We start from the raw sequence: 24,031 nt of genomic DNA on the forward strand, positions 1-24,031 counted from the left end.
GATCCAAGATATCTTTGATTGAAGAAAATTCCAAGCAGTGAACAAGCAACCTCAAGATTAAGGAAGTACTTCATGGTACCCATGTCCTTAATTTTAAAATGATTGTCAAGAGTGGTTTTGATGATTGTGATGGTAGAAAGATCATTGCCTACAACCAAAATGTCATCACCATACACTACAACCACAGTAAAAGAGGGTTCAATAGTCCGAGAAAAGAGTGAATAATCAGCTGCAAATTGAGTAAAACCATCAAACAACAAAACAGATGAGAGCTTCAAGTACTAATTCCATGAGGCTTGCTTAAGACCATAAAGACCTCTTATTCTAAATACCCGAGAGAAAAGCATTATTGACATTAAGTTGATAAAAAAAACAATTTTTCAAGCAGCTGCAGTGGCCAAAGCACGATGAACAATTACAAGTTTAGAAATAAGGGCAAATATGTCATGATAACCAAGCTCTTCAACTTGAGTATAACATTTGGCCACTAGTCTAGCCTTGCGTTACTTAATGGAACCATCAACATGGAGTTTTGTTTTGAAGACTCATTTACAACCAATGGATGCTTATTTGGTGGGAGAGGTATAAGAAGCCAAGCACGATTAGTTTCAAGGGGTCAAATCTCAAATTCCATAATGTCATGCCAATAGGAATGATTTGCAACCTAAGAATATCGATTAGGGTCAGCGGATTGTGATAAATTAGATATAAAGGCAAAATATTTAGGTGAAAAATTATGATATGAAACAAAGTGAGAAAGGGGATGGGACGTACTTAAAGATGTAATCGAAGCAGTAGAAGGCATAACAGAAGTCATTGATGCTAGGATAGGTCAAATGAAGTCAGCAAGATAGGAATAGCGTTGTACAGTGTAGCAAGGGCAAGTAGGGGAGGGATGGGAAAAGAATTAGGTGGAGTAGTGATGGGTACAGACGGAGTTGGAGAGTTAGGGATGGGTAGAGGTAGATGCTCTAGGGTATGCTTTCATAGCAGAGTCTATGTCAATAAAAGCTTTGGGTTTTATATGTAAGAAGGACTAGATCAAAGACAGGAAATGGAAAGGAATATAGACTAGAAAGGTACTTAAAAAGAATAAACTCAAACGTTATAAGAAAGGAAAATAGTTTGGAAAAAAGAAAGATAAGAGAGTAGTGATGGGTACAGACGGAGTTGGAGAGTTAGGGATGGGTAGAGGTAGATGCTCTAGGGTATGCTTTCATAGCAGAGTCTAGGTCAATAAAAGCTTTGGGTTTTATATGTAAGAAGGACTAGATCAAAGACAGGAAATGGAAAGGAATATAGACTAGAAAGGTACTTAAAAAGAATAAACTCAAACGTAATAAGAAAGGAAAATAGTTTGGAAAAAAGAAAGATAAGAACAAGTTGAAATGCTTCAACTGTCAGGTATTTTGTCACTTTGCTCAAGAATGTCCTGTGCCAAATAAGGTAGCTCTTGCAAATATTTCTTTTAGTACTATTATGTTTTAACACTATTATGCTAGTTGAATCTTATCCTATGTGAATTATAGACACAGGGCAACAGACCATGTAACCTGGGATTAAGAAGCAATTGTGAAGTTTTGTCGATTTCTAGTTGGTACAAGGTAGATATACATCGATAACGATGATAGAGTGGAGGCAAAAGAGTTGGTACATTACAAGTTGCATTAGCATATGGCCATACTATTCTCTTTCATGATATCCTATTTGCACCAAAGATACAAGAAAACTTCATTTCATTTTATTCTTTTAAGATTAGGTTTTAGTTTGAATTTTTGTGGTACTTCTACTCGTATTTGTAATGACAATTTTTAGTATAGATATTGATATGTCAGGTGAACTTGTAATGTCGGATTGTGATCCTAATACTTATAAGTTATAACTATTACATTGATCGTTGTTTATCTATAAATGCATCTTCTTCTTTTTCTAAAGATTTGAATGTCGATACATATTTATGGCATGCTAGATTATGAATATTGGACAAGAGGGAATGAATAGGTTAGCTAAAGAAGGTTTGCTAGGTTCAATCTATAATGTTTTATTAAATAATTGTGAACATTGCCTAATCAAAAAAACAATACGATAACCATTCAGTAAAGCCTTTAGATCTGAACTTTCATTGTAGTTAGTACATTCAGATATATGTGGTCCTATCAATGTAAGTGCAAGACATGGAGCCTTTTATTTCATTACTTTTAGAGACGATTTCATGTGGTATAGTTATATCTATTTGATTTTTCATAAGTCAGAGGCATTAGAATGCTTCAGACGATATTTAAATATGGTGGAAAATCAATTATATAAAAAGGTAAAAGCCTTAAGAACTGATTGAGGGCATAAATATCTAACCAAATATTTCAAAAAAACTATGTAACGATAAAGGAATCCTTAGGTAATTATCTATTCCAAAACTATTAAAACAAAACTATGTTGCTAAAAGGAGAAATAGAACGTTGCTAAAAATGGTGAGGTCGATGATGGCACAGGCTAACTTACCCATTTCTTACTAGGGAGATGCTTTGTTAATTGCAACCTATATTCTGAATAGAGTTTCATCTAAATACGTACTTACTACAATATATTAGCTTTGGACATGTAGATCTCTTGATTTGAATTATTTGAGGTCCTAGAGATCAACTGCCTATATACATGATTTTTTCAAGAAAGTTTCAAAAATTGGGCAAGCAGGATAAGAAGTATATCTTTATAAGATACTCATGATGGGACAATAACTGTGATAGAGTCACGTAATGTAACATTTCTTGAAAAGTGATTTCCTAGTAGAGGAAAAATTGAAAAGGAAGAACTTTTGTTTGAATTAGATGATAGAGTTGTACTTGATGAATTTAACTGTAGTACAAGATGAAGCAATTTCACCTATTAATCCAAGTGGGAGCAACTTATCTCCAAGTGACAGGGTCATATCAACGCTTTCACTTTGTAATAGTACTAGAAAAGTATTCCTAGACTTTACTTTAAGAATAAAGGGCAAGTTTTCCTAGTATCTCCAGAAGATGATGAAGAACCAAATTAATACAAGAAGCTCTATCGTGTCTTGCAAAGGAAAAGTAGAAGAATGCAATGGAAAAGAAGATGAAGTTTATGAAATCCAAGCAAGCTTAGGACTTGGTTGATCTTTTGACTGGTAGGAGAGATATTGGAAACAAATGTGTTTTCAAAATAAGGTTAAGAACTGATGGAACTATAGAGAGATATAGGGCTCGCTTGGTAGCAAAGTGTTGTACTCAACGGAAGAGTATAGATTATGAAGAGTCATTCTAACTAGTAGTAAAATTTACTTCAATTAACTTACTCTTTGTCATAGAGGCATGTTTAGATTTAGAATTACATCAAATTGACGTAAAGGCTACTATTCTCAATGGAGAATTGGATGAAGAAATTTACATACAACAACCATTTTAAAACACTTCACGTGAATAAAATTTATAAATTGAATAGATAAATCTATAGCCTAAAGTGGTCATCTAGATAGTGATACTTAAGATTTGACAAAGCAGTTATCTCGTACAATTTGTCATGATAGATGAAAATCACTGTATTTATTTGAAAAATGTTCAATAAGGCATTTCTAATTTTATATCTCTATGTAGATGACATCTTATTGACTAGGAACGATAATGATTGTATATAAACCATTAAGAAATGACTGTCCTTGAATTTTGAAATGAAGGACATGGGGAAAGCATATTACATATTAGGTGTTAAAATCCATATAGATCTTTTGAAATCTTTACATGCATCCTAAGATTCTTAAAGATAAAGAAGAATTATCTATAGCACATACTCCAGTGTAGTCGGGAACTTGATGTACACTATCCCTGACATTTGATATGTTGATTTAGTCAACACGTGTCAATTAAATTTCGAAAGAGAGCATTGAAAAACTATTAAGAGGATATTAAAGTACCTGAATGGTACTGCTAATTATTTCCTATGCTATGAGGAAAATATTTTGTGCTTAAAAGGATATACAGATGCTAACTAGTTTGGAAACCTAGATGAGCACAAATCAACTTTGTAATATGTATTATTGCTTAACAATGGCACCATCTCTTGGAGTAGTAAGAAATATACATTCATTTCCTTATCTCAGTGGAAGTAGAATTCATAGTATGTGCTTCAGCAGTATAGGAAGCTATTTGGTCAAGGAGATTCTTTTGGTGTTTAAGTCTCCTTAATGGTGGTGTAAATTGATTTACTGTGATAATCAAGCATATATTGAATATACAAAGGATTCCAAGTATCATAGTCAAACCAAACATATTGATACAAAATACAATTTTGGAAGAGACATCACTAAGAAAAAAGAAGAAGAAGTAAGTTTGTAATATATTTATATGCACCAAATGGTAACTAGTCCATTTACTAAATTTATTCCTAGAGATGTCTTTGTAACTCATGTTAAATCTTTCGGGATTACATAAAATTTAAATATCTACTATGAAAACTTTTCATATAAGTCTATTAATGAACAATATGTTGAGAAATGTTTTGTTTTGATTACTAGATTATTGTTTAATATGCACACATAAAGTATGTCAAACATGTTGAGATTTGTTCACTCATATGAGCAATTTCCTCAAATACTTTGGGGTGTTCTGAGATAAGACATAGAGATTATGTTGTGTACATAATCCAATCACCTTGATAGGATATTAATATAAGATTACAGCAAGTAATCGAAATAAATTTCGTTATCCATTAGGCCTGTTTTATAGTCAGACGAAGTTCTTAATTGGGATTGCCTAGAGGAATATATATAAGGAGAGCTCAGATTAAATACCAAGTAATATCTTAACAATGTATTTAATTTGTAAGATGAGATATAGCTCTAAGAAAGAGAGAAAATATCGTAATACGTATTCATATCATGTGTGCTTTAGCGATAAATAAGAAACGAAAGAAGTGATCCACCTTTCTTCATTATGTAACTCTCTGAGGCACATATGATCCCACTTATATAATCTTATAACTTTTAACTATTTCTCAAAATTTTATTTCGGTGTTGCTATTTTGGCATGTTGTCAATAACTATTGTTAATTCGATTTGATGGGATATGTCTAGGAAAGCAGCTGACTTAAAATTAAAGAATTCAAGTAGGAAAAGAACATTATTTATCTAACACCTTAGTTTGTATTCATGAACTAGACAATTATTTTAACTATTTGAGCTTTGTCCCACAATTGTGAACATAATATAAATGAGAAAATTGAATATGTTATTTGATTAATTGAGAGATCGGAAATACTTGAACTGGTGTTAAAATATGTGAAAAGTATAGCAAGAAATATATTTTCTCTTGTAGAGCTGTTCTATATCGTTAATGGGTGTATAGTACTGTGTACTCTTAAATTAATTCGCTAGTCGCATGATCCATTTACCCTAAGAACTTGGAGATGTTGAGATACACATAATTGATATTATAATAGAATCAAGTCAAGCACATCACATATGAGTGGGAAATGTTGATTAAAATGGGTCATCCACGATCCATTTACCAGTATGAACTAGGAGATGTTGAAATAAATATAATTGATATTATATTAGAATCAAGTCAAGCCTATCATGTACGAGTGGGACATATTGATTGAAATGGGTCATCCATGTGAATTGATCCAAACTGGTTTGCAAGAAATGATTTTTGGAGGGAGGAGATGAATTTTAAGTTTGAAATTCAATATGTCACCACCCACAAACTCTATGTAACTTCCAATACACCAAATAATCATATGAAATCATGCAAATTTCAGGTAGAACATATAGACAAAATACACAAGGGGATGTGGCTTGATATTGGTAAGATTTACATCTCAAAATTGGTATTCGGGTTGTTGCTATTCAAACTCCCATTTTTGTAATCGAGTTTCTAACCAAGAAGTTAGTAGAAGGCGGTGTAGAAAGCAAGTAAATCAAAGGCAAATTATTCAATCTCATTTTTAGGATTTCAAGTAAGTTCTACCATTCCAAACTTGGTGAGAAGCATGCTTGTGTGATTTACAGTATGGTTCAAAAATAAGGAAAAGATTTAAGTTTACATGAAAAATTATTTTATGAAAAAATGTGACTGAAAGTGAGTTTTGAAGAAATGAGAAGTCTAAACGGGGCGAATGAGCTCTCATTCTTACTTGTATTGCAAAGTTTTGAGCTAATAATTAATAACGAGATCTTTGATCAGTCAGGCCAGACCAAGTAATATATTCCAAATGAGTGGCTGATCCTAATTTATGGAGAAGATCCAGATTCAAATGAAGTTGCAGGCCACATTGGGATGAGAAAGTGTTCTAGCACATTACTTTCGAAGAATTGCTCGCTAATCTTTGAACATGGATTGAAGGTTAGATAGTTCTAAACAAGCAATAGAATTTTTTATTTTATTTTATTTTTTTGGGCATCAATCAATACTACATAGAAACAAGACTTCTTAGCAGCCCTAATACATGTACAAGAGAAAACACTAAAATATGAAAACCACAAACACGCCAATGACTCATCATCATCATCATCATCTGCAACTGCTATCTTGGACCGGAAAGGCGAACTGCAGAAAGATAAGCATCATTATTACAGTCCGACAAGAAATTCGAGGAAATCCGGGAACCAAGTTGAGAAGCAGTTGGGGGTCGGAGGACAGGATAGACCCCCTCGAGCATTTGCACTACTTTCGTCATTGGTGGCCTGAGGTACATATCATCCTGTATACACCATAAAGCAACTTTGATTACTGTGGCAAACCTTGCGTCCTCTTCGTCTATCTTCAGTTTAGTGTCAATTAATTCATAAAATTTTCCTTCTTCCATCATCTTAAAAGCGAAGGAAGGAAAATCAGATTTCTCTGAACTTTCTGCATTATCATAGTTTCTTCTGCCACTGATCAATTCGAGCAACAACATTCCATAGCTATAAACATCGATCTTCTCTGATATGCCATAGTTTGTGATCCACTCTGGTGCGAGGTACCCCGTGGTGCCCCTTAATGTGGTAAAAAAATGGCTCTGCTCTCTGGTCATAAGCTTAGCCAGGCCAAAGTCTGAAACTTTAGCCATAAAGTGTTCATCAAGAAGCACGTTTTCAGGTTTAATATCACAGTGAACTATTTTTACATCACAATCCTCGTGGAGGTAAGCCAGGCCTTTAGCCGTACCCACTGCAATATTGAATCTTGTATCCCAATCCAACATCAACTCGCCTTTGTTTTTCCTGAAAAGCCATTTATCTAAAGATCCATTTGCCATGTATTCATATACAAGAAGTCGGTGGCTTCCCTCAGCACAGAAGCCTTTAAGCCTTACCAGATGAAGATGATGGATGCTGCCTATGATACTAACTTCAGCCTGAAATTCTTTCTTTCCCTGACCAACACCTTCCAATTTTTTCACAGCCACTCGAGTTACATCAGGGAGAGACCCCTGATAAACTGAACCAAACCCTCCCTGCCCGAGTTTCACAATGAAGTTACTTGTTGCAGTCTCAAGATCTTTATAACTAAAACGGACAGGCATCCCAGATAAACCCTCCAAAAAATTGTCCTCTTCCGAGCTCTCTTTTTGGAAATCTGGCTCTTTCCATTTCTTCTTACAGTAATAAAATCCAGCAAAAAGCAAACTCAGCATAACAAATATCAAAATTAAAACGATAATGACTATAGGAAAGCGCTTGTCACTGCCTCCACTGTTTTGCCCTTTACCGCCATCACTAAAGATTTTGATGTAAGAATCATAGCCGGCCCCATTGAGTGATCCTTGCATGCTTCCTATCTGATCAAACAGAAAACAATTCCCTGAGTTGCTGTGAAAGAACATAGCACCACAAGAGCAATTTCTAAGGCAAGAATCTTTGCAGCTGTTTAAGTCGGTTTTAGAGAATGGTTGGACAAAGCCAAGTGCAAAGTAGCTGAATCCATCACCTGCACTTACAAGCTCCCCAGAATCCTTCGAGTTATAGCATGAAGGACGTGCTCCAAATTTGCAAGAGGGAAGTGCTGATGGGCACTGGCACTTGTTGCCAGTATAACAAACATAATAGGGATCACAAGCTGCAGGTCTTCTGCACCGATCCTCTGGTATTCTTAATGAGGAGGGATTTGTAGAACCTCCTTGAATCATGACGAAAGTAATGAAACCATCAGCTCCCAAAACAGCAACCCAAGTTGCATTTGCATTACTATCGTCAAATATTAATTGCCAGAGCAAGGCTTTATTTCCATCATAAAATCTCCAAGAATTGGCATTAAGAGTGGCTGAAGTGACGTTATTGCCATCTTTATTGATGATTCTTCGTGTGTCACTTCCCATGGCCCAGTATGGCTGTGGGGGTTGAAAACCTGCAGAAAGAATCATATCTCCAGACTTAATCTCAAGGGAATAGCTCAAGTTATTGGATCCAGGATTACTTACGAGTTTCGTCCCTTCACTGAACTCCTGGTTTGGAAGTAGTGTATCTGTGGGATGGCTAAAACTCTGCCAAACTACAGTTCCATCACTTCCACGCAAAACCAGATTTCCCGAGTCCAGCAATTCCATTGCTGAAACACCTTTCTTAGAGGTACCTGTCGACCAAATTGTGGTTCCGCCCCTTTGTAAGTAAGCATTCCCATTATTGTCAAACATGAAACTATCTGAATTTCGAACTGGGGAGCCTCTATTAGCAGACCACACTATAGAAGAACTGTCCTTGTGAATGACAACAAGTAGAAACAAGGTGACATCTTTGGTGGTGGTGAATCCAAAAGCAAAATGTGAATTGTTGGATACTAGAAAGAACCCATCATTGTCAATCCAAAACATTTGAGATCCCTGAAAACCTGGCTTCAAGTTGCCTTTATTTTGAATACTAGCCGTGCAAGTTTCCAGTAAAAACAGAATAAACAAGCACCAAATACTGATACACAAGAACACCCACGTTCCCATCAACAAGTATAACTCAACTGAATTCGAGAAAAGCAGAGCCAAAAATATGACAATTTGAGCACAGAAAAACAAGATAAATAATCAACCAAGAAAGCCCTATAATTCCAAGACTAAGAAACAGGTACAAGAAACTCAGAAATTGACAAAACAATGGAAAATGCCTGGGTACTTTTCACATAGCCCAGTGAAAGATAACCCAATAATTCAAACTCGGAATTGCAGAAAGAATGACCCACAAGAGAATAGACCATGAAAACAGAAGATTACGTTTAAGAAATGGCAAATTGCTATAAAATGAGGCTCCAAGTGGCAGAAAAAATTTTAAAGAGAAAATTCAAATGCAAAAGCATTACAAATGAAATCGGATGAACCTGTTATTGATTATATCAAAGATTTGGAGGCGTCTGATATGAGCTGGGCATTAACTTGTGTTCAAAAATCTGGTGGGCTAACAGTATATAAGTTGACAAAAAAATATANAAAGGGGCGTTTTTATTGGCGATGACTTTACAATTGGAAAGTAAAAACAGAATGTCTCCAAGGGGTGCAAGCACACGAGTTACTATAAAAGAAGTGTTTAAATCTAAACTAAGAAATTGAAAGTTACATATTCTCTGTTTGAGAGTGTTTGATTTGGGGTCTTTTGCTCTATGTCTTTTCTTCCTTTTATACTCTCTGGATGATCTCTTTGTGATCAACCGCCTAAAAACGGCTTGATCGTTCTATAACTGCCCACTTTCCTCGTAATGGCCAACTTGTCATAGAACTACCTTTTCTAACTGCTGCCATTACTCTTTGTCGTTCAACCGTCTTCAATTGAATTCCTTGAATCGTGGAACGTGATAGGGCTGCTTAATAACTGCTTTGATAACTGTGCTTCTTGATAACCATAACATTTCATGTTTGCTACGACCTTAGGCGACTCGAAGGTTTGGGCGAGAATAGAGTAGCAGCTCTGGGCGACTGCATGGCACTCCATTTGCTCAGATCCTGAGCGACTTGCAAGCTTGGGTGATGGTGTTACCGCGCTCATGAGCCTCCCTATTTGGGCCTTCATCCTGAATTGTCTGATTGGGCTTCGTCCTTTGGGCTATCTGATTTGGGGATCCTCCAATTGGGCTTTATTCCTTGGGCCGTTCGATTTGGGCTGAATTTTTATGTGTCAACAATTACCCCCAATATGGCAGAATTAATACCAATTATTAAATTTTGCCATATTTACTTTGTGTTTCCAGCAACATTCGAAATTTCCAAGAATTTCAATCATTGTTTCCTTCCATAGCTTGAAAAGGTACGACGTTTTGCAAACCCTTATAACCCCCATATCTATCATTAGTTCCAGGCCTACGATTAAGGCTTCATATTCGGCCTGATTATTGGTGCACATCCTATCCAAAGTGAATGCGAATTTGTAGCAAATCCCTAAAGGATTTATCAATGCTACTCCTACACCTACACCTCTAGAGGTTTTTGACCCATCGAAATACAACACCCAAGGTTTTAGCTCGAACGAATTGATTTCTAATTCAATTTCTTCAGGCATGTCAAGGCATAGATGATCGGCTAAAAAGTTAGCCAAAGCCTGATTTTTCAGTGCCTTTTGGGGTATGTATTGTATTTCGAATTCTGATAAAGCTAACGTCCAAAGGCCTACCCTTTGGTGTAAAATAGGGCGAGAGAACATATACTTAATCAAATTTGCTCTAGAAATTAAATAAACGGTTACGGGCCGTAAATAAACCCTTAATTTTGTACATGTGAAATATAATGCGAGACATAGTTTTTCGATAGCAAAGTAATTACTTTCACATTTTGTCAACCGTCTACTCAAATAGTAAATCGCCCTCTCTTCACCAAATTGATCTTCTTGCGCAACCATTCCAACTATTGATTCTTTTTCAGTCGATACATACATTTCATTGGTCGTCCTTGGATTGGTGATACCAACACTGGTGGACTTGACAAATATGTCTTCAGGCTTTCAAAAGCCTTTTGATGTTCTTCCTTCTAGACGAATTCGTCATGATTTTTCAGCTTTAAAAGTAGCGAAAAGACTTTAGTTCGCTCTACACAGTTAGAAATAAAGCGTCTTAAAAAGTTTACTTGGCCAAGAAATCTTTGCAATTCTTTTTTGTTGCTAGGTGGTTTGGCTTCTAGAATGTCTTTTGCTTTATTTTTATCAAGTTCAATCCCTCTTTTGTGTACCAAGAAACCAAGAAAGTTCCCTGCATTGACACCAAATGCACATTTCAAGGGATTCAACTTTAGCTTATATTGTTTCATTCACTCAAATGAACATCTTAACTGTTCGAAATGGTCCTCTTCTTTAATGGATTTGACCATCTACATACACTTCAACAAACTTGCCTATCATATCATGAAAAATTAAATTCATTGCCCTTTGATAAGTCGCTCCTACATTTTTCAGGCCGAAAGGCATGACTACCCATTCGAAACATCCTAGAGACCCAGGGCATCTAAAGGCAGTTTTGTGTATGTCTTCCTCAACTATATAAATTTGATTGTATCTTGAATACCCATCCATGAAAGAATACATGACGTGTCCGGGAGTTGAGTCTACTAAAGAATCTACCGTGGGCATTGGATACTCGTCTTTGGGCGTGGCTATGTTTAAATTTCTAAAGTCTATGCACACCATTAGTTTACCATTCTTTTTTAGTACTGACACGATATTGGACAACCATTCGACATACCTGGCTGTTCTAATAAAGCCTGCTTTTAATAATCACTCTATCTCTTTCTTAATCTCAGGGAGTACATTAGAATCAAAACGTCTGGGAGGTTGCCTATGAGGTTTAAAATTAGGCTTAGTTGGCAATCTATGTTCCACTAAGTCTCTATCTAAACCAGGCATTTGTTCATATTTCCAAGCAAAACAATCTTTATACTCCTTTAACAAAGCGACTAATTTATCACTAACCTCTTGATCGAGCATGTGGCTGATGAATGTTGGACGATCTTCTCCTTCATTGCCAATATTTACTTTAATTAGAGGGTCTTGTGCTTGAGCGTATCTAGGCTTGATGATCCGCATTACCTCATCGTCCAGCTCCTTTGTAAGCACTTCTTCTTCTAAACAATCCACCTTGTTGACTTCTCGGCCAATATTTTGTTCCAATTCGAATACTGCTAATTTGTCTTTCAGCTCTTTCAGAGCTGCCTCTTCTTTCGCCTTGTCATTGCATTCTTTATTGAAAGCCACTAATTTGAATTTGAAGGCCTGAATATCGACCATTTGCTCTTGTTGCTTAGAACTCATTCAAAATTCTTTAATTATTCTTTTGCCAATTACTGGCTCTTCTAGGGCCACTATATTTGGCCTCATCTGTCTGAACATTTCAGTGAGTGCGTCTACTGAAAATGGCTCTTCGCTTTCCACGACAACTTGAGTTTCTTCCCCATCTTGTACTACCCTGACAGGTCCATAGTTTCCTTCGTACATGAACTTTTCCACTGAGTTTGCTTCCGCAACAAAAGGCCTATGATCGGTCTGTACCACCTCTGTTTCACCCTTGTTATTTCAAAAAATCAGGCATTGATGGAGCGATGAGGGTATACAGTAACTTCCGTATATCCAATCTCTTCCTAATAATACATTGTAGCTAGTAGGACCATCTATTACAAAGAAGACTGTGGTCCTAGTAGTTGTACCTATAGTCATGTCCAATGGCATAACTCCCTTAGCTGCAGTTGCTCCTCCATTGAAAATTGTAAGGATGACTTCTGTTGGAATCATATCCCCTTCTGTCTTTGCAAATTTCCTCATCATCATAGATGGAATGGTGTTTATAGCTGCTCCATTATCGACAAGCACTTTTGCTACAGGTATGCTGTTAACTAGAGTTTTAACGTACAGCGGCCTTAAGTGTTTAGTCAATTTCATAGCTGGCCGTTTAAAAATAACATTTTCGGCAGCCTCTATTTCTACTTCCTGCTTGTCCTCTGTTGAGTTATCCTTTTGTGATAAGTCAACATGCAGCATATCGCACTTAGCTTCTGTCTCCTGAATTTTCCTTTTACTGTTTTCTGATACTTCCTCTTTAGTTACCCAACCTGTGGGAGGAGGCATTATTCTTGGAGGCGATCCATACTTTTCAGAACGAGGCACTCTTTTTTTCCTTTTGGGCGTCCCGTACAGCACGTAAAAATCGAAAGGACGCCCAGATGGTTCTTCCAGTAAGTCTACTTCATGAACTCCCTCTCGATGTAGTTGCTTCAACAGAGTATTGTGCGATACTCCCCTTCTTTTCCTTTCTGCTTCCAGATCGATTTCCTCTTCAATGTTTATCATACCATCATCTTCCTCACCATTGTAGGCCTCTCTAGAAGTCTGGCATTCTTCATATTCCAGCACGCATGCTTCTCCTTCGTTACCCTCTATTTCTTCTTCTTTTTTCTCTTTACTCTTGAACTCATTGGCCAGTAAATAATTATTAGCCACATCAGGAGATAACGTACCGAATTGAATAGTAAGGAGCTGATCTGGATCTTCTTCATGTTTTCTATCTTGCTCAAACTTTGATCTCCCAAAGGAAGTTTCTGGCAGCTCTTTCATTGATTCATCTGTATTGGTCTCTTCACTATCTTTGAGAACATTTTGATTGGCTACCTTGAGTAGCTTAGACACTTTAGGACGTGACACTCCCTGTTGCTGCCTCATCATTCGTCCATAGTATCGTTGGAAACGCCTTTGTTGGGTTCTGGTCATTTCGTCGAAGGGTATTGCCCTTCCTGCATTATACTGGAATGAATGTCATACATTTGGCCGGCGAGGTTGCGGCCTGAATGTTCTCCCATTATCTACTGGCCTAAACTGCCTCTCAAAAGGCGGTCCCTTGTAGAACGATGTACCTCGCCCTCTATCAGGCTGAGCATTTGGGAGGAGCGCAGGGCGATGGGGATGCTGCCATGTCCCTGATTTCTCCGTATTCCCACTCACTTCTCTTTTACATCTTGCACAGAAGACGTCTTCATCCTTCTTTGGCTCCTTCATTTTAATACGCTCAAAGACACTGGGATGTGGTCTAGGGTCTTCTTCCCCATCATCTATAACCAATTTGAATTTTGACAACTTGTTTTTGAAATAAGACGTCACCATATTCACTCCAAGTGGCTGTGAAAAAGGGTTTTCATCCACTGCCATCTTCTTTTTATCATCGAACGTATTTCGTCCTGATTCAATGGCATCCTGCAACACATGGCGAAAAACCAAGCAATTGGTAGTCAAATATGACCATGCATTATGCCACTTGCAATATTTTTTACCTTTAATTTGATCAGGGTTTGGCAATTTATGCTTATCGCTCAGCATTATCTGCTTATCCTTATATAATTTATCAAATATAAGGCCAGCTTTGGTCACATTGAACGAGAACGTTCTAGTTTTCATGTTTTTATCTTTCATAGGCTCATCTTTGCCTGATGGTCTAGGCTTAGCCATTATGGGACAAGTATACGTGTCTCCTTTGACTAATTCGGCCAAACACACTTCGGTCTGATCGTATGACTCATTATTGATGGTATGAACATCAAAATTTGGGTCTCTATAATAAGTCCCTTTGCTAGAATTTTTCATCTGCTCTTCTTCTCTTATCAATCGTTCATACCTAATCACGTTTGCACTTAATTGAAAAAGGTCAGGAAATTCCTTATCTTGGAATTTCTTTTTTAAATCAAAACTCAAACAACCTTGAGCGATTTTGACAAACTCTTTTTCGGGTAGAGGTACAAAATATTTACTTCTTACTGTCTTGAACCTTTGGAGGAAACCTTCCGCCCATTCGTTTGGCATTTGACGTAGGTTCGCCAAATCGGCCAAAGTAACTTCAAACTCAGTCTTATAAAACTGAGCGTGGAATAACTGTTCCAATTGTTGCCATGTTTGAACAGAATTCGCTGGTAAATTGATGAACCAGGAGAAAGCTACTCCTATTAATGAACTAGGAAAAAGCCTCATTTTATGATAATCAGTTACGTCACCACTTTGCAGTGTGAATCGTCCTATGTGTTCTAGAGTAGACACCTCCCCTAAATCGGTAAACAGCGAGAATTCTGGCATTTTATACCCTCTAGGCCATGGATATGCTTGGTCTATCCAATCAGAATACGGCTTTGTGTAGGTCGGCCTAATGACAGGACGTACCCCAAAAGCCATCTGGTCCTGTACAATTTCCATAGTCTGATTCCTCAACATGATGTTGGGGTCATATGGAATCCCTACAGATTGGTTGACCGATTGATTTGCTTGAGGCCTGATATTTTGTCCTTGATTAGGAATAAAATTACCATGATTTGGACCATTGTTACCATTAGCCTAAACATTTATTCCCTCACGTGGGGTATTCTGCCCATTATTTAGGACATTATCTTTTACATTTGGATTACCCCCAATTTAGGTGTACTACTACCATTATTCTAATTTAGCATTACACCATCCCCTTGGTTTGAAGTAGAGGGACCGAAATGTGATTCTACCCCTTGACTTGGATTTAGGACTTGGGGATTATGTCCCACAACTGCCCTAATTTGAAAGTGGTTTGCAAGAAGCATAACTGGTTGACAAATTTGGCCTACTAACTTATTCATTATTTCATTCAAAGTATTCAGTTGTTTGGCCATGTTGTCATAATGTGCATTCCCATTCTGGGTAAATCTTTCCATATTATGAATATTTCGAAGATTTACCTGTTCAATGACATCTTGTGTGAGTTCTCCAAGCAATACATGCATAGTTCGAGGACTCAACTCTGCCATTGATTCGTAACGACTGTTACTGCTCCGATTCTGTCCATCTGCTCATAGAGAGCTATGCTGCTCCTCATATCGCTCGATCATAGACTGGACTCCTCCTTAACTTGCTAGTTCTTTGTCGGATCTCTGAGGCATATTGTTTCACCTTTTATATTTTCAACACCAAACACCACTATCCCACTGGGCATGCCAAATTGTTTCGCGCGGGTTAGTCGCTAACAATTAAAAAAGGGATCAGACGATTGTGTAAGAGACAAACCTCTTGAGACAAAGTCCCAAAAATGGGCGTTTTTATTGGCGATGACTTTATAATCGGAAAGTAAAAATAGAATGCCTCCAAGGGGCGCAAGCACGCGAGTCACTGTAAAAGAAGTGTTTAAATCTAAACTAAGAAATTGAAAGTTACATATTCTCTGTTTGAGAGTGTTTGATTCGAGGTCTTTTGCTCTATGTTTTTTCTTCCTTTTATACTCCCTGGATGATCTCTTTGTTATCAACCACCTAAAAACTGCTTGATCGTTCTATAACTGCCCACTTTCCTCGTAATGGCCAACTTGTCATGGAACTGCCTTTTCTAACTGCTGCCATTATTCTTTGTCGTTTAACCGTCTTCAATTGAATTTCTTGAATCTTGGAACGTGATAGGGCTGCTTAATAACTGCTTTGATAACTGCATTCCTTGATAACCATAACACTTAATGTTTGCTAAGACCTTGGGCGACTCGAAGGTTTGGACGAGAATAGAGTAGCAGCTCTGGGCGACTGCATGGCACTCCATTCGCTCAGATCCTGGGCGACTTGCAAGCTTGGGCGATGGTGTTACCGCGCTCATGAGCCTCCCTATTTGGGCCTTCATCCTGAATTGTCTGATTGGGCTTCGTTCTTTTGGCTATCTAATTTGGGGATCTTCCAATTCGGCTTCATTCCTTGGACCGTTCGATTTGCGCTGAATTTTTATGTGTCAACAGGGTCCAATTTACATTGTAAATTTTTTCTTTTGTTTTATTTATATTTGTTACATTACAATAGTTGAAATTCATATCCATATTTCAATATTGTCTTGACAACTCACTATATTAGTGATGAGGTTTATGTGGAGGAACAGACATTGGCATACATGGAACGGTTGGATGGTCGGCTTTCAAAGAAATTGATGTAACTTTTGCGTTTGGTGTCCGTTTTGGGCCCATAACCCCATTTCGGAAAGGTAGCGAGCGTTTCGGATTGAACTCACCACTTCACTGTGACGTACGAGGGTTTTTGGGCATTTGAAGTCGTTTAGTGTGTCAAAACAGCATTTTAAGTTTTTGTGTTATTTATTTTCAGCATTTGTTATTTCTATTTTGTAGCGCAGCCCATTTTGGGACTGCTGGCCCAGTAGGTTATCTTTTCTTTCATATTTAAGATGCTGCAAGACGCCTCCTAGGGTTTTCTTGGTTGTTCACGNTAGCGCGAAATGATGTGGGGGAATCAGAAGACCAGTTGGTTGCGCGCTATATTGGTGGACTACGATTGAATTTGCAAGACGTCATAAATATGTTCTCGTCGGTATCTGTTTCTGAGGCTCACCAGCGAGCACTTCAGGCTAAAAATCAACAACAACGTCGTTCTGTAATAGGCATTTCTGGTGGTCCATCTGGAGGTGGGGGTCGAAAATTCGCCTCAAATCCCACATCTAGTCCATCCCAATCCTTTACATCTGGGGGTCGGGGCGTTGATCGGAACACTCGGGCAGTGATTCCTCCAACTGCTAATCTGGGTGGCTGGGCTCCTCTTGGTGGACGAGGGCGTGGAAGTCAGTGTTTCGGTTGTGGTGGTTTTAGTCATTTGAGGAAGGACTGTCCATCTCATGGGCAGCCACGCCCAGGTTTGTTCATTGGAAGGACAACACAAGCCGATATTAACGATCCTGTTCATGTGGAGAATGAAGAAGAAGAGGCTGAAATTGTGCATACAGATGACACGGGGCCTCTTTTGGTGGTCCGACGGGCGAGCCTTACGCCTAAGGAGTCGTCTGAGGACCTGCAGTGAAACAATATCTTTCTGTCTACATGTACCATTGGAGGAAAGGTGTGTAGGTTCATCATTGATTCAGGCAGTTGCAAAAATGTGATATCCAGAGCGACCGTACAGAAGCTGCAGTTAAGCACCGAACCTCATCCTGCTCCTTATAGCCTAGCATGGTTGAGACGAGGTAATGAAATTCGTGTTACTAGCCGTGTGTTGGTATCTTTTTCTATTGGCAGTGTGTATCGTGATGGTGTTTGGTGTGATATGGTGCCGATGGATGCATGTCATTTGTTGTTAGGTCGTCCATGGCAGTTTGATAGGGATGTGTGCCATGAAGGACGTCGAAATGCATATACATTCACCTTTTTAGGTAAAAAGATTGTACTACTACCCTCCAAAGATACGCAGTGTCTGTCTTCGGCAGGGGACAGTAGTAATCTACTTTCTCGATCTTTGTTTGTGAGTGAGATGCTGGCAGAAGGTGTTGTACTGTTGTTAGTGGGAACTGAGGTGACAGGAGTGTCGACAGTTCCTATGGCAGCCGAGGGGACGGGTCTTCACCCCAAAGCTGCTGCCTTGGTGTCTGAGTTTCATGATGTGTTTCCAGATGACCTTCCACAAGGTCTTCTGCCTTTGCGGGATATGCAACATCACATTGATTTGGTACCGGGTGCGTCATTGCCTAATCGCCCACATTGTCGAATGAGCCCATGGAACATGAGAAGTTGAAGAGACAAGTAGAGGAGTTGGTGCAGAAGGGGTACATCAGAGAGAGCCTCAGCCCGTGTGCAGTCCCCCGCACTCCTAGTGCCAAAAAAAAGATGGGAGTTATCGGATGTGTATAGATAGTAGGGCCATCAACAAAATAACAGTTCGTTATCCCTTTCCGATACCGAGGCTAGATAACTTGCTTGATCAGTTGGCCGGCGCAACTGTGTTTGCCAAACTGGACTTGAAAAGTGGTTACCATCAGATAAGAGTCAGTCCTGGTAATGAGTGGAAGACAGCATTTAAGACACGGGAGGGATTATTTGAATGGCTAGTTATGCCGTTTGGACTATCCAATGCATCGAGCACGTTCATGCGGGTGATGAACCAAGCACTTCGACCATTTATTGGTAAGTGCGTTGTTGTATATTTCGATGACATATTGGTGTACAGTGGGTCGGAGGAGTCTCATGGTGTGCATCTAAGGGAAGTCCTTACTGTTTTACGCAAGGAAAAGTTCTTTGTAGCCACTAAGAAGTGTGTGTTCTATACCGATAGTGTTTTATTTTTGGGGTATGTTGTGTCAGCCGGTGGGGTAACGGTGGATGCAGCTAAGGTTGATGCGATTCGGCAGTGGCCGCGTCCACAGTCAGTTTCTGATGTGCGGAGTTTCCACGGTTTAGCATCGTTTTATCAATGATTTATTCAGCACTTCAGCACCATCATGTCTCCCATTATCGATTGCATTAAGGAGAGTAAGTTTCAGTGGACACCCGAGGCTGAGAAAGCATTTTTGATCATTAAGGAGCGTCTGACTTCAGCCCCGATACTTGCGTTGCCTGATTTCACAAAACCTTTTGCATTACATTGTGATGCCTCTAAATTGGGTATCGGAGCTATCCTCAGTCAGGAAGGAAAACCAGTAGCTTATTTCAGTCAGAAGTTGGCAGGGGCTCGTGGGAGGTATAGCACTTACGACGCAGAGCTTTATGCTGTTGTTCAGGCCATTCGTCATTGGCGACATTATCTGTTTCAGCGAGAATTTTTCTTATACAGTGATCATGAAGCCCTTAAGCATTTGTCAAGCCAGGAGTCTGTATCTGCCCGTCATGCATCATGGGTTGCCTTTTTGCAGCAGTTCAACTTTGTCATTAAACATCAGGCTGGTTCTTCTAATCGTGTGGCAGATGCGCTCAGTCGGCAGCATGGGTTATTAGCGTGGCTATAGGTAGCGGTCACCGGGTTTGAGACCTTTGTCTCTCTTTATGCTGATGACCCTTATTTTGGCCCCATCTATCACAGTTTACTGCAAGGGCCTCATTCCTCTTTTCTGTTAGAGGATGGGTATGTGTTTCGAGATGTTCAGTTGTGTATACTAGATTGCAGCCTTCGTCTGAAATTGATTGAGGAGTTTCATGGTGAAGGTCATGTTGGGCGAGATCGTACTTTGGCTTTAATTAGCACTTCATTTTTCTGGCCTACTATGCATCGTGAAGTGGAGAAGTTTGTCTCACGATGCAAGGTGTGCCACGTGGCAAAGGGGAAAGCCACAAACGCTAGTCTTCATCGACCCTTACCAGTGCCTTCAGCTCCGTGAACTGATATTAGTATGGATTTTGTCCTAGGTTTACCGTGCACACAACATGGTAATGATTCCATCTTTGTGGTGGTAGATCGTTTTTCTAAAATGGTGCACTTCATTCCCTACAAGCGCACCACTGATGCTGTCAAGGTTTCTCAGCTATTTTTCAGAGAGATTTATCGGTTGCATGGGTTGCCCACTTCCATCGTGTCTGACAGAGACACGAGGTTCATCGGTCACTTTTGGCGGAGTTTATGGAAGTTAGTTAACACGTCACTTAATTTTAGTAGTGCTTATCACCCTCAAACTGATGGGCAAACAGAGGTAGTTAATCATTCTTTGGGTGACTTGTTGCGGTGCTTGGTTGGGGATAATCTACGCTCAGTGGCTTAGCCAGGTAAAGTTTGCGTATAATCATGCTAGAAATAGAAGCACCGGTTTCAATCCGTTCTAGATTGTGTATAGTATTTTGCCTCGCAGCCCTGTTGATTTATTGACTCTGCCCTCTAAGACTCGGCTGCATGGGACAGCTATTGACTTTGTTCGTAGTTTGCAACAAGTTCACGAGGAAACACGAGCTAATCTGCAAGAGTCCAACCGTAAGTATAAAGAGGCGGCTGATCGGCATCGACGTCCTGTTGAGTTTGACATTGGGGACTATGTTTGGGCGGTACTGACTAAGGATCGAGTGCCATCTCATGAGCATTCGAAGTTATCACCTCGTACCATTGGTCCAGTGGAAATTGTGGAGAAGATCAACCCCAACACCTATCGCTTTCGACTTCCTTCCCATATACGGACTTCTGATGTGTTTAATGTAAAACATCTTTTGCCATACCATGGAGACAACGTGGGAGATAGTGCTACCGATTCTGATTTGAGGGCGAATCCCATTGATCCCGGGGAGAATGATCACGTTTATGTGGAGGAACAGGCATTGGTATATATGGAACGGTTGGATGGTCGGCTTTTAAAGAAATTGATGTAACTTTTGCGTTTGGTGTCCGTTTTGGGCCCATAACCCCATTTCGGAAAGGTAGCGAGCGTTTCGGATTGAACTCATAGCTTGACCGTGACGTACGAGGATTTTTGGGCATTTGAAGTCGTTTAGTGTGTCAAAACAGTATTTTAAGTTTTTGTGTTATTTATTTTCAGCATTTGTTATTTCCATTTTGTAGCCCAACCCATTTTGGAACTGCTGGCCAGTAGGTTATCTTTTCTTTCATATTTAAGACGCTGCAAGACGCCTTCTAGGGTTTTCTTAGTTGTTCACGAAATAATAAAAGTTTGTTTCTGAATTCAATCCGTTTGATTATTGTTGTCGTGTGTTTGTAGATTCAATCTACATCAATTAGATGGTGCTAACAACTAGAAAATCTTACTAGTTCTTTAACGATATCTAGCCTTGTTTGAGCTCCATTTTTTGGTATAAATATGTCTTGAAATAGTAATTTTAGGGGGTTATATAGTTAAGAAATAAGGAAAATTTTGGATTTACATGTAAAATTATTTTATGAAAGAATGCATCGTTGAAATTATATTTGGAAAAAATGAATTTTAAGAAAAATGAGACTCGAATAGGATTACGAAGTGTCAAAATTCTAATAAGAGGACCGTCAAACCGACATATCTCAGCTAGTATGTAACTAGTTTCTTCCTTATTTTCATTTCTTTATCCTAAAATTTTTGCTTAGTATTGCCATGGCTAAAGAGCGAGACTTAACCACCTCTTTAAATCTGGCTCAGATCAGGAAAAGTAAAGAATTAACAGTTAAATAATCGAATCGGAGCAGAATCACGATAAAAACAAATTAATAAATAAAAATACAACTCTTTTTTCATTTTAAAAAATCAATAATTCAATTCTCTTGTGAACTGATCGATTTTTAGGATAAACGTTGATTTTAGAAGTAAACGGACTAATTCTGAGGTTTTTAATGAGTTTGATAACTTGTATCCAAATCAAAGTTTGAACCGTTCTTTATTTTTTCGATCTAACTGATTGTATCCGATTTTTGTAACATTGGCCTCCACAATTCTTCCCACAAAATCAGGTACTATGTAACTAATTGGTTTAGTCTACAAATCGAGCAATAGTTTTTGACCATCCCATGAACATGTTACGGAGTTTACTTTCATCTCAACTGTTCTTCTTGAAATCAAGAAAAGGAATTAATAATGAACTAAGCATCCGTGAGCACGATTGAATCCTTCTAGAAGTAATTAAATAATCTATAATATGGTATTATCGTATCACAAAATCAAGGATGGACAGTTTAACGAGATACCTTAATAATGACAAAGAAAATATTTATTTAAGTTATTTATATATAAAATATTGCATCCAATGTTCTGAGCGAACTAAAATCAAGGATGGACAGTTTAACGAGATACCATCTTAATCATATTATTGTTTAGTTCTCTTTTTTATATTATTAGCACATTTTCAAATAATTCATAAATCACGTCACACATCTCTAGATTAGACTTCATTTACTAGGTCATGTACGACGCTACACAATTAAAAAGTTGAAATCATTAGAGATTTCTAAGTAACTATTTATTTACTGTTGAGGTTGTCCCATATTAGTTGTCAATGGGGTTGGTATTCAGTTTAGAAGCGTGAGGGAAAGTATCACCTTTTGAACTAGTTTTTGGGGGTGAGAGAGATCCAATATCATCCAACAACAGTATTAGAGCTCGATTTATCAACAAGTCTCCGATCCAACAATCACGAATATACAGATTCGTGTGAGGGAGAGATGGGTTTGATTTCCCGTAGGCCCTATTGTGTAAAGGAGAGATGAGTTTGGTCTTTCATAGGGCTGATGTGAGAGAGAGAGATTGTTGATGTTGTTCCACATCGGTTGTCGATGGGGTTGGTACTCAATTTATAAGTGTGAGGAAAAGATTCACCTCTTAATCTAACTTTTGGGATGAGAAAAACCCAATACGATCCAACATTTACTTGGTCGAAGTTGACGTTTAGAAATAATATGAACATAAGCTTAGTACTCGAATAAAAAATTGTATATCAGAGTTCGAAAACAATGGACTTATTATTCATCTGAAACAAAGGTATGTGAAATTGTTGACAAGCTTCAATAAATGTGAAAAAGAGAGTGTCAATTTAATAATTCAAGTGGCCAATTCAGTTGTGTTTTGGTTGGGGGAATGCCAACTAAAAAAGATCAAAGAGTCAAAACAATACCAGAAGTCCAAATTTAAGGCAATAGCAGCTGTAAAGTTAGTTTTTAAAAAATGAAGTAGAAGTGGAAATATACTGTTGCTTAATTGACGCTTTAGTGGAAGTGCGACTTTTGTCATTAAAATAAGCGCTAGGTAGAACTTCGCGTTTTTAAAGTTAATTTGGATTGTGCAGTATTTCAACATTGGTTCCACTTGCATATCTTTATTATTATTATTATTATTATTATTATTATTTTTTTGATGAATCAAATGTCCAAGTTTTGTCCAACTAATTCTGAGAAATAGAGACCTTCCCCCTCGATTCGCCACCGAGTAAATTCGAATGCTGTCATAACTTATACACACTTGACACGAACATTCAAGATGTGATTTTCCTTTTCGTGGATCTCTCTTTACGACGTATGGACAAAAATCTTGAAGGGACTTCAAAACGCACCATAACTTGCATATCTTTTTTGAGTTGAAAGGAGCTGGTTTATTTTGGAACTTGGAAGTGGGATAATGCCTTTAAAACTGTCATTTATGGTGAGGTTAGCTACAGGTGGGATTTAATTTATATGCTCTTCATCATTTCTTATTGCCACGTATACCCCAAGAAAAAATAATAATTAATTAAAATCTTGTCTATTATCCTATCTAATCTTATTTAATACTGATACTGATAGCATATAAGAACAAGATAGAATTTTAAGTTGAGATGGGCTAAAAATAATTCTTGGGATTTTTTAAATTTAAGATTTGGAATTCGGTGCTTATTTGCAAGTGTAATCAATTCTTTGAATAACACTGGAAAAAACATGAAGGTATGTATGAAGTACA

General features: G+C 38.1%; 2 protein-coding genes across 2 annotated transcripts; one reads left to right on the forward strand and one right to left on the reverse strand.

Annotated features, from left to right (window-relative positions):
- Positions 1-6,377: 6,377 nt before the first annotated feature.
- LOC111387509 (G-type lectin S-receptor-like serine/threonine-protein kinase SD2-5) lies at positions 6,378-9,391 on the reverse strand. The gene has a single exon (XM_023012069.1). The coding sequence runs from the start codon at positions 8,929-8,931 to the stop codon at positions 6,541-6,543; it is 2,391 nt and encodes a 796-aa protein (XP_022867837.1). The 5' UTR covers positions 8,932-9,391; the 3' UTR covers positions 6,378-6,540.
- A 9,753-nt stretch (positions 9,392-19,144) lies between these two features.
- On the forward strand, positions 19,145-20,990 carry LOC111387505. Its single transcript, XM_023012066.1, has 4 exons — positions 19,145-19,629; positions 19,723-19,862; positions 20,046-20,365; positions 20,457-20,990. The coding sequence occupies exons 1-4, from the start codon at positions 19,145-19,147 to the stop codon at positions 20,988-20,990; spliced, it is 1,479 nt and encodes a 492-aa protein (XP_022867834.1).
- Positions 20,991-24,031: the final 3,041 nt, after the last annotated feature.

Source organism: Olea europaea, unplaced genomic scaffold (genome assembly GCF_002742605.1).
Source record: "Olea europaea var. sylvestris unplaced genomic scaffold, O_europaea_v1 scaffold406, whole genome shotgun sequence".
In the NCBI taxonomy this organism is placed as follows: Eukaryota; Viridiplantae; Streptophyta; class Magnoliopsida; order Lamiales; family Oleaceae; genus Olea; species Olea europaea.

Coding starts and splice junctions, on each gene's coding strand:
- LOC111387509 (XM_023012069.1), bottom strand. CDS start 8,931: ATGGGAACGTGGGTGTTCTTGTGTATCAGTATTTGGTGCTTGTTTATT.
- LOC111387505 (XM_023012066.1), top strand. CDS start 19,145: ATGTCTCCCATTATCGATTGCATTAAGGAGAGTAAGTTTCAGTGGACA. Junction 19,863..20,045: donor AGGTCATGTTGGGCGAGATC/GTACTTTGGCTT, acceptor ATTTTGTCCTAG/GTTTACCGTGCACACAACAT. Junction 20,366..20,456: donor GTGACTTGTTGCGGTGCTTG/GTTGGGGATAAT, acceptor AATCCGTTCTAG/ATTGTGTATAGTATTTTGCC.